At 36.8% G+C, this 11,395-nt stretch overlaps 1 protein-coding gene across 2 annotated transcripts in view; it reads right to left on the reverse strand.

The window, feature by feature from the left end:
• LOC107090177 overlaps positions 1-10,911 on the reverse strand; it is a 19,494-nt gene extending 8,583 nt beyond the window's left edge. For both annotated transcript variants that reach the window (XM_015383419.1, XM_015383418.1), the window contains exons 1-8: positions 10,720-10,911; positions 8,430-8,477; positions 6,409-6,566; positions 3,872-3,923; positions 2,765-2,794; positions 550-629; positions 351-441; positions 165-269 (exon numbers count right to left, since the gene is read on the reverse strand). In XM_015383419.1, coding sequence (XP_015238905.1) covers positions 165-269; positions 351-441; positions 550-629; positions 2,765-2,794; positions 3,872-3,923; positions 6,409-6,566; positions 8,430-8,477; positions 10,720-10,756 — 601 coding nt within the window. In that variant the 5' untranslated portion in view covers positions 10,757-10,911. The remainder of the gene's footprint in view (positions 1-164; positions 270-350; positions 442-549; positions 630-2,764; positions 2,795-3,871; positions 3,924-6,408; positions 6,567-8,429; positions 8,478-10,719) is intronic.
• Between the last annotated feature and the right edge of the window lie 484 nt (positions 10,912-11,395).

The following is an 11,395-nucleotide window of genomic DNA, read 5'->3' on the forward strand; positions in this document are numbered from 1 at the left end:
ATTGACTCTTATAACTCCTGTGATAAATAAAACTTCTAATGCTATGGTCAAAGTAACATTGTCAATTTTGCAATTACTTAAAGGCAGAGAAAAAATTGTCCTTTACATCTATAGAACTATGAGCTTTAGAGTTAAACTGCTTAACAACAGCCAAATATTGGTACCATTCTCCTCATCGGCTGCCTTCTCCTCCAGTTGGGAACTGGTGCCGTTGGGTATGGGTGTGGTGGAGAGATCATCAGAGATCACATCTTTATGGGAAGGTCGGTCTGAAAAGTGAACACGAACATAACCAAGCATTTGTTATGCGTTTTTAGACAATGGATGGAGGTTATTAGGTACAGACTTACCAAGGTCATCCAAGTAGACCTGTCCAAAGGTGCCAGAGGGCTCGTACACATTGCCAGAGTGTACCGGACGCTGGAGATCAAAGGAATACATCTGATATATAAACGGACCAGAGAAACACATTTTAGTCAGAAAATACTTTTAGCATCATTGTGTGAGGCTTTCTTAAAGGAAACAAAGATTAATGTGTTGGTTCCTCACCCTGGATGCCCTCCTGAGCATATAAAGGATAATACACAGCACTATGATCACAATGATTATCAACACCAGGAGCACATAAGCTGTAGAGAAAAAAAAGAGAGGTTTTACATTTTTCCCAACCAAATGATCTACAGCATATCATACAATCATTTTGAAACATTATTTTAGATAAAAAGAAATTAAAAGATAGGTATTCTGCATGGGAGGTGCAAACTTGCATTGTTATGAATACATTTGAACTGTTTTATGTTTATCAATACTACCACTCCAGGGTGCTTGGCAGTTAGAAACATGAAATCTAACTTTTTGAAGTTCTCCAAACTTTTGAGCTAAATCAAATAAATTTAATGACAGAAGAATTTTAGGTCATTTATAATTTCTTATGTGCATCTAAACCATATAGATGTCTACTTTTACATGTTTATAGTTGTTCTATAAGCATTTTCTACAAGGTTGTGTTGACACCCAAAAGGTCAGGATTCTATGCTGGCTGTTCAATTTAGTTTTAATTCAGCCTAGGGCTGGAACAATTAGTCTGATTAATCGTGATTAATAAGTTATTGAAATAATCAGCAACTAATTTAGTAATTGATTAATCATAATTAAGAGTACAGAGACTCTAAAACATGCCTTTAGCTGACAGAGCGACCCACTTAGAGCAGATGGTAAAAAAAAAATAATAATATGTAAACATTTTGCATTCCTCTTACCCAGATGCACCACAGAGTGCCACAGGAAATCATTCCTACCTGTGGTCATCAATCTCTATAACACCTCCCTCAAGTGATTCAGACATTTATGCAATATTTTTGCATGCCACATATTACTTTACTTTGATTTACCGCTTTAGTTGGATATTCACTTTATTTGGATTTAGTTTTTACATATGCATATGCACATAGATATATATATATATGGAAGAGCCATATGTGTATATATTTTATCTCTTTTTATTCTTATTTTTTTATCTTTATTATCTTGTGTAGTTGGATGTGTGTGTATATATATAAAACTGTAACTGGAGCGTGTAACATGTAACAAAAGTAATTTCCCTCTGGGATTATTAAAGTATTTCTGATTCTGATTTAACATTACAAAAAAAAAAATGGTCTGTCAGTATGTTCTATTCAGAACTCCTCAAGAGGAAAAGTTTTAGTTTGACCTTGTTTAATTTCGTAAAACATCTTTTTTAAGGAACCCCTTGCTATCTGATTTTTAGTAGATTAATTGAAAAAATAATCAACAAATTAATCGATTTGCAAAATAATTGTTAGTTGAAGCACTAGTTGCACCATCTTACAACACGTCATCATACAGGGCATGAATCTTAGTCCAAGTTGGAACTACTACAAAGATTACCATTGATGAAGGCTGTCGGATTAGTGCTGTTAGAAAGGAAGAAGGTAGGAAGAGGAAGCAGGACGCCTCCTATTAATGGGTCATTTACAGTAGCATACTCTAGGGACCTCCAGACTTTACTATCCACTGCCACCCCTTTTCATGACAGCAATTTTTTAATGATACCCTCTTTGATGTCCTAAGTGACATTGATCTAACTTTTAACTGTTAACAACAAACAACTAAATTGGCTCAACATGTTTCACAGACTACTACTTTTTTTTCTGTTTCCAATTCACATTGGTGCTTGGCTTTACATCCAACAGGTCATAATCTACAGGCCTAACTTTCTGAAGGACTGGTGTGGACATGTCCGCACCACCTTTGGCCTGGAGGGGACAGTTCCCATCAAGAATTTCCAACTAACTCTGGACGGGTGCAGCAGTCTGTGTTCAAACCGTTTCCAGTCAGTGTTTTTTTTCCTCGCCTATCAGTGTATCATCATTGGATCTGTCACTTTAAAATTTAATACCACTGACAGTCACTATTCATTGAAGATGAAACAGATTTACAGTGATGCAACATAAAATTTAATAAGTCCCAGAGTTTAAAAGACATTTTAAGAGGAAAAAAGTGCTATGCTGTACATTAAATGTAACATATTTTAGGCTCATTTTTGGAAAAGTACAAACAACTAATGAAAGCGTTCAAAGGTTCTTTGCCAATTTCATCACAGAGTTACACACTTGTGACAATCCACCTCATATTTGACTCACTGGAAATGAATTTGTCATTGGTAAAATATTTATCTGATCTAAGTGTAAAATGTAAAATAGCAAAGGTGTCAAAAGAAACACTAAATAAAAGTCGTCCTTACCCCAAGTTGGACTACCTGCAGGGGCAGCCGCTGAAAAAAAGAAAAGATTTGGTTATTTAACATATAAAATTAATTTAATAGCCATTTTTTATTTATAGCTTTAGCTTTGATCTGCTTTGCTGTTATGGATGTCACTTCAAAAAAAAAAAAAGGGGGAAAAAAAACACTATAGAGAAAAATGTAGTCAACTTTGGGTCAAATGCATGGCCCAGAGGCCTATTGCAGTTTGTTGAGAGGGGGCTGGAATCAAACCCAAAATCTCTCCTTTCTACACGACTAGTAGAGCCACTAAGCTATTATTAGTAATAATAATGGTAATCACCATTATCATTGTTAATTTAATGTTGTATTATGGTGAAAAGGGTGGATTTTTGGTTAAAGTCAATGATTGATGGTGGATCATCCATCACACCATCCAGTTGTAGCCAATTAACCAATGCTGAAGAGATTTAATTAACCCAATGCTGTTTTGTATGTCAGATACTTATGAAAATACTAACTTCTAGTCCTGTTTTTTGCATTTATCTTAATCTCTGAGAAACCGTATAGTGTTACTCTGTTATCACCAGCAATACTTGCCACCATATCAACCACACCTGTGGTTGTATATGACTGTTTTCCTAAATGAAGCTAAATATGCTGTCATTTTGAAGTTTGAGGTTTTCTCTGCCTAACTATGGCTACCCTACCATCACGTTAAGATATGATCAAAAAGGCAGGAAGCACACACAAAAAAAAGTATGAAAATTGTTTTTGCCTTACATTTTTATCAGAATATCCTTTGGATATGTTCCCTCCATTCCATTTGACAAGAAAAACAACTTTGTACATAAATATCTCCTTAGTAACAAGTTAAATCAGGTTATCATTCATCTCTCTGTCTTCAGAGGAGGAAGGCCAAGTGGTAAAAATCTCTGGGGATGTTTCTGTCCCCTAACTTGAGGCGGTTGTGCATTGAATGAAACTAGCTGTATTTAAATGTATTTGTGTTGCTCCTGACGTGCAGTTAGACAGAACACCGCCGTGTGAGGGGTTGTGGTTTGATGCACAGGAAGGCAAAGTAAGGCAGAGCATGAACATGCAACCTGCATGAAACTGTAGAAGTACCTGCTGTAGTTGAAGGCGTAGTAACGGCTGAGTCTTTGTTGTCTCCTTCTTCCTTTGATTGTTCAAGAAAAAACACAAACAAATTACTTAGTTTTTACTGTATGTTTTACATTAAATAAATGTTATAGTTTCACATTTGAAGGCATTAGATAATCTGAAATCTTTCTCTGCCCATAAAGGTCTGAACATTCATAGTGGGCTTTGCACTATAACCCAAATTCACATTTCCTGTCTGGAGTTTTTCTAGAGCAGTAGACCTAGTGTTGGTTTGAATTAAGTAAGTTTACATATACACTGCTTTTTAAAGAACATTTGAATTTAACTTCACTTCATAAACACCTTCTAAACAGCCACTGCTACCTTTTAGACACAGTTATGTAAAGATTTGAGGTTAAGAATCACATTCTACATTGATTTTCCTGCAGTCATTTTTATTGCAGGTGATGTGTAACTCCGACTATAACTTGCATAGTAAAAACAGATTTGGTCAGTAGCACATCTAGAAACCCTTTTTCAATATCTTGATCTTAATATAGCGCACAGTTTGCTTCCTCTTTTGTTTGAAAATTTGAAAAGGACCCCGCCCTTTAGAGGTCTGACTGAAGAAGCTGTAACCTTTTATTTGAATATTGTGGAAATAAGCCAGCTTACCAGGCGAAAAGAATAAAATGTTGGATTAAAGCAGAATGGAGATGCAAACAATCAACTAGCCCTGCAGATTAAACCAATTTAAACTTTAATGGTTTTATATGAAGTCCAGATTCTGCTAAAGGACACTTGTAATAAATACTCATACAACTGTTTTCTTTAAAACATGCACATGTAAACTACACTCAAAGTATATTTTTAATGTGTATTTGGACTGTATTAGTATTTTTTCTGTCTTTTATATTTCATACCATGACAGGGGCTTGAATTTTTGCTCATTCTCAGCATTTGTGGCCTAGCTTTGTTATTCGCCTGTAGATTCTCTCTTTCTCTTGTGTTGACCTGTTTTATCTGTGCTCATGTCAGATTTTGTCACTGAGGGTGAAACCAACATGAAAAAGTAAACAGCGTTTCACAAAATGTTTTTCAATAAAACAGCAGAGTTTCCCTGTTTGTGGCTCATAAAGTTAGCAAAGCATTTACAGGTTAATTATTGTTGACCTAAAGAGTTAAAAATGGTTGATTGAGGTCATAATTAAACAGTCATAAAGACTTCTGCCAGAAATAGCAACATGTTCTATATGATTAATGTTAAATCTAGAACTTTGCACGAGCTAAGCTGACATTAGCTTCACTGTTTATATTAAGCAAAGTTAGGCTTAAATGAACTCTTTTTTCATAATTAAAGATATTTACCTTTTCCTATAAGTTTGCAGCTATTGCATTCTTTTATTTTTTGTCCAGCATTATTTTTTTTTTGTCTGCTGATGACAGAGATGGCTGCTACATATGAAATCTGAAATGAGATCTTGAGGAGAAAAATCGACATTATACAGCTGTTACCCTCACTGGGGTAGGAATTTTTATTTACTATGAGAAATCAATTTCATGCACAATAAAAACAAAGAATCAGTTAAATTAAAGGTACAGCATAATCTTTTAAATGTATGCTTGTTGATATTTAAAAGAAGAAATAAAGAATTGAAAAGATACAAAATAAACATATTGCTATTCCGGTGAAACCCAATATTGAAAACAGGTAGAGCTTGAAGAAAATATTTTTTGTCTCAAATGCAATAGAGAATTGCCCTTTTAAGTATAATCAATATTAGGGTCTGTTATCAGTAGCCACTGAATGCATGGTTAAACCATTTTTGGTATGCATTAAACATTGTTTAACATTGTGATGATAATATTGCTTAAAATAAACTTACAATATTTTCACACGACAGTTTTTTTTCAATACAGTCCCTCCGTCACTCTTAATGAGGTTTTAGCGCCATGGCTACTAGGGAGGTACTAAAATTCTTCTTCCTCTTCGTCTTTCAATTTTATTATTTATTTGTAGTCAAAGCGCATATGTCAAATCTTACCCAGTAGTCACACCGTCTACCCTCATGTCCTTTTAAATGACATCCATAATTCTCCCCCTTGTTATACCTCTAAGCCTCCTGCCTTGCAGTTACGGCCTCATCATCTTTGTACCAATCTACTTGTTATTCCTCCTTTGAACAGTACTTGTCCAAACCTTCATACGTCTATCTTCATATCCACAACACCTAAAATGAGTTGATCTTGTGATGTACATACCTGATCCTATCCAAAAGCATGACTCCTTAAAATACTGCTGAGATTCATGGCAGAAATGTCTTTCTTTTTTTTCTAACAGGTGGATGTTAACATAAAGCGAGTTGGCCACTATACACGAAACATGCTGTCAAATATCATAGAAGTTCTTTTCCACTGCTGAGTTAATACTGCAATGATGCAGGGACAATTACACGCAGCGCTGATTGAGCTCATCAACTTATATTTCACTCATTTAAACCTCAGAGGATGTTCTCGTTTTTAGCTACATCCATTAAATTAAATAAAATCAGGTTTGTTACCACAGTTACTGATGGTGTTGATTCTAATTCCAGTGACTTGTCTGCCAAGGTTGTGGATGTCAGTAGAGTTGACACTGATGTATTGGTAGCTTCATCTGTTGTCATATTGGAGCTGGTCGCCTCCATTGTTGCTGTTGTTGTCGAGACATAATCAGATCCTGTGGTAGAGACAAAAGTTATCCAAACATTTTTTTTAAGAAGGTCCCCAAATCAAGATCCTCATAATGTCCAAACTGTATGAATGTTGAAGAGCATAGGTTGGCAATGTCGGCCCTTAAGTGCCAGTGTTCTGCCACATTTGCATGCATCCTCTCTTCATTACAGCTGGACCCATCCCTCCATCCATTTTCTTACATGCTTATCCTAAGTGGGATCACGAGGGGTGCTGGTGCCTATCTCCAGCTGTCTACGGGTGAGAGGCAGGCTACACCCTGGACAGGTTGCCAGTCCATCGCAGGGCAACATAGAGACAAACAGTACAAACAACCATTCAAGCACACACTCACACCTAAGGAGACTTTAGAGAAGCCAATTAACCTAACAGTCATGTTTTTGGACTGTGGGAGGAAGCTGGAGTATCCAGAGAGAACCCACGGATGCTCAGGGAGAACATGCAAACTCCATGCAGAAAGACCCCGGCTGGCAATCAAACCCAGAACCTTCTTGCTGCAAGACAGCAGTGCTACCCACTGCGCCACTGAGCATCCCCAGCTGGAACCAATGAATGGTAAATGGCCAGACATCCTCTAAACCTGGGGTGTCTGAGTGTTTCCAGAAAGGGCCGTGTGGTTTTCTTTCCAACCAAGCAATAGCACACCAGACTCCAGTCATCTAATCAAGTGAGTCCAATCTGAACATGATGACTTCATGAGATGAATGAGTCTGGTGTGCTATGCTTGGTTGGAAAGAAAACCTGCAGCCACACGGCCCTTTCTGGAACCACTTTGACACCCCTGCTCTAAACTTATCAACATGCCAAGGAACTTATTTGGCCTTTTGTTTCAGGTGTGTTGAAGCAGGGATGCACTCGATTGCCGACACTGCCTAAACAGTCTGTCTATAAATCCAAAATAAATAAAGATTTCAAAACATCCCTCCACTGCTGGATACGAAACAACACACTACCTTATCTTATCAAGTGAGTTCAAAGGATTTGGGGTATTTTGATTTACATCAGGGAATTCTCTGGTCATGTTGGTTAATTGTTTTTACACTTAAGCAACCTATTGAACTCATTGTTGAAGCATTTGGTCATAAAGAAAACTGTCAATTAAAGTTCAAATTAAAACCCAAATACCTTATAATTTTTTTTATAATTATGGTGTAATCATTTCTAAATGTTAATGTTGATGTGGAGATCACCTTAGCACTTTTTACTTGGTGACCCACAGGGGAATCTGTGGGTTATGGTATATTCTCAGTCAAGTTGCACGCAGATTCTCATTGTGAAGTAGTGGAAAGCTAAGTGTCTGGTTTTGAAACCTTTTGAGTGCCAAAGTCAGATCAGCCATAGATCAGCTGAAAGAATCTGAAAGGCTCCAGAGACAGGAGAGGAGATCTCTGATCCACATGGAGCTTGAAATAGAGAGCTTCATCTTTACATTGAGTTAATAGAGAAGTTGGAGCATAATCAGGAGGTATAGGCATAAACCTTTGGGGGATTTGTGGCATGTGTCAATATTTGGAGGACTGTCAGCCATTAATAGTAGTTGATTATAGTTTGGAGCTTCCTGTTGAGAGTACTGACTTGAACCAGATAAGAAACCAGAAAGGCTTGGAGCTTCTCCCAAAATAAAAATTACCCAAATAGTGGAGACATGAAATAAAGCAAGGCTGCAATGATAGAAAGGATTGGAGTGACCAAAGGAAAACAATGATTTTTCCAAAATTAATAAGGTATATAGGATGGATGGATGGATGGATGGATGGATGGATGGATGGATGGATGGATGGATGGATGGATGGATGGATGGAAAAGACACTAATCCATGATTAACAGAGTATATGAAAAAAAACTTTACCTTGTGTGACCATGTTCTGTTCTGTTGTATTTTTTTGAGCTGAGGTTTCTGCAAATATATCATAAAAAGAAAGAAATAAAAGAGAGATCATAAAGGTTAGCTTAATAAGAAAAGGGCAAGTAAACTATTGATGTAATGCTATTAGTGTGTTACATTTTAACTGGATTAATATCTCTTAACTGTGGAAACATATAAAACATTAGACTGTATTTTCTTGGCTGGTACTAGATGTGTCCCACAATGAGTGGCTGCATCGAGAATATATCGAAATGTTTCTGAATACTAGAAAGACTCAAAATGGACAAACTTTAGACAAATGAGTCTAGTAACTAAAGGATATAACATAATAGTTGGGTTTAGAGAGGAGACAAGAAGCTATGCTTAGAACCCTACGACCTGGATTTCTGTGTATCTCCTCCCATCAGACTTTCTTTTTTGTTCAGTTTTCAAACTGACTACAAGCATAGTCCTAATTATTTTCACTATCAAATCTGTAACTTAGAAGCATGGGCTGTAATTAATCCAAATAAATAAATACACAACTGTAGCAACAATGGTAGTGCTCTCGATGCACTTTTAAGTATATTTTGCACTACTTTTAGTGCACTTTATCAAGTCTGAGGACTCCAACGCTCTTCTCACGCAATTATTCACGTTGATGGTGATAAGCCACAATGCAGCCACCGCTGCCCTGGCAGCAAGGCTATTATACAGTCATGATCACCAACAGGAGACAAGATGCAGGAAGGACCACCGCCACCCAGACAGTTGAAGCAAGGGTTTGACCTGACAACTCACTGTTTACTGTAGAGGGAGACCCCTCCCTCCTGAGCCACCATCGCCCCCCTCCTCGCATACTTTAATTACAAACAAAGATAAAAGTCCAAGATCTATCCCTGAATTTGATCTAATCCTCAAGGACATGTGCCAAGGTAGAAAAAGATTTTTTAAGAAATGTCCTAGCTTGCCTTTACGATAGAAATATGAAATGTGATGTACAGATGCATGCATAGCTTTTACTGGTAATGGTGGACCGTCACACGCTGCTTGCCAATGTAGCTGCTTTTCAGATGTGTGAAAAAAACAAATGTTCACATAAAATGTGTGAAAGAGGTGTTAGAAGTCTGATCACATTGGAATTTTATTTTATATGCTGCAAAACTTAAAGTTGATGTTTAGATTGTATTGATATCCTGTTAATGCATCGCTCTTTAACTTCAGTTTGATATATAAGAATATAATAGCTTTAAATTCTAAGCTGAAAGTGATGCCAAAAAAGCAATGCTGTATGGAGATGAAGATGGAGCTTATAACACATTTAAACTGTGGTTGAAGTGAACACAGGCAGTGGTGGCTCAACTTTGTGTTTTTATTTAGACCTTAAAAAACAAACAACTGTTGTTGTAATATGTCACTGTGTCCCAACTCCCACACCCATTATGCTTCTGAACAGCCTTCATGACCAGACATGGCGGCTGCAAACAACAATGTACACTTATCTTAGTGTAACACTGCTAACCTACAACCTTACATTTTTATTTTAGTGTTATCAACTGTTTATTTCACTTGGTTTAACAGGTAAGTTATTTAGCGGGTGGTGAACCAAAGAGCATCATAGTCATCAGCTAATTAGCCTCAGATCAAAAGGTCAATATTTTTGAAGTTTATAATTTTCCTTGGCTTTTTTAACTCTGGAAACATGCAAATGTCTGGTCGTACTAAATTTTATACATTTAGCTATAGTTTTAGGAAGTTATCATAGCAGTCATTTATATGGCACAACTTCTCAAATCTAAAATTTTTCATCTGTTTTGGGGAAATAAATAAGTGAAAAAAATATACTTAAAAAATGACCTGGAAGAAGCTAGTCCTATATTGAGATGCCAAATAAATTTAGACATTTTATTGCTTCCTCCTAAACAGAATATAAGCTCATGCCACATTTTAGCACGTTTACACTTTGCACATTAAAAATATAAAAGTTCTTCTTGGAAGAAACATACATTTACTGCAGTGCAACTTACTTTCTGTATGAAATGCATGATTAAAATGACTCATTAATTACGTAGAAAATCATGCAAATGCATATTTAAGTCCAAAAGACGACGTACCAGGATCGCAAAGCACAAAATATGAAGTAACCTTCTTGCATCATTTCACTGAAATGAATTTGAGAAGTGAAAGTTTCAAATTAGACATGAGGAAGCATCTTTCTAAGCCTAATTAAAGCTTTGAGGGAAACTAAAAGACGCAGAGAGCAACAGTCGGTTTGCAATTGAGGTAAACTCACCCAGGAAGCAGAGCAGAAACAACAGCTTCAGCATCATGGTTAAAATGTTCCTCTTTGGTCTTCAATACTTTCCTTTGTTGTTATTTTTTTTAAAAGAGCTGTGATCACCAGTGAAGCAGCAGTTTTCCTTTTATCAGTACTATTTTTCCTCTTTGTTTTATTCCTTTTGCTTTGCTGCGTTTCTCACTTCTTTACTTTTTAACCCGAAGCCTCTCTGTCTCTCTCTCTCTCTCTCTCTGTATCACCCGCCCTCCCCCATCCTCTCATATCATCCTTTTATTCAGCGTTGCTCTCTTCAGCTCTGCTGTCTCCTCTCTGATGTACGTTACATTTTGTGGTTTGTAGAATTCAAACTGCCTCTGAGGCCTGACCTCATCAAGGTTTTTTTTGTTGTGAGGTGGAGCCACGAATAAGAACTGGATCTCATTTTCCTCCATTGGCCTGTGGCCTTTCAGTTCAATTCAATTCACATCACATGTAATCTCAAGGCACTTTAAAGTTCACCATATCATGCCGTCAAACTGTTTTCTATCTAAGGAAAACCAGTTGATTGCTTCGACTCATTGACTCAAAGGCAATCCCTCACACTAAGCATTCTTGTAGCGACAGTGGAGAGGAAAAACTCCCTTTTAACAAGAGCTATGGCTCTGGGTGAGTTTGGCAACTGTATTAAAAA

This window comes from Cyprinodon variegatus, unplaced genomic scaffold, assembly GCF_000732505.1.
Source record: "Cyprinodon variegatus isolate N-32 unplaced genomic scaffold, C_variegatus-1.0 Scaffold284, whole genome shotgun sequence".
Taxonomy (NCBI): Eukaryota; Metazoa; Chordata; class Actinopteri; order Cyprinodontiformes; family Cyprinodontidae; genus Cyprinodon; species Cyprinodon variegatus.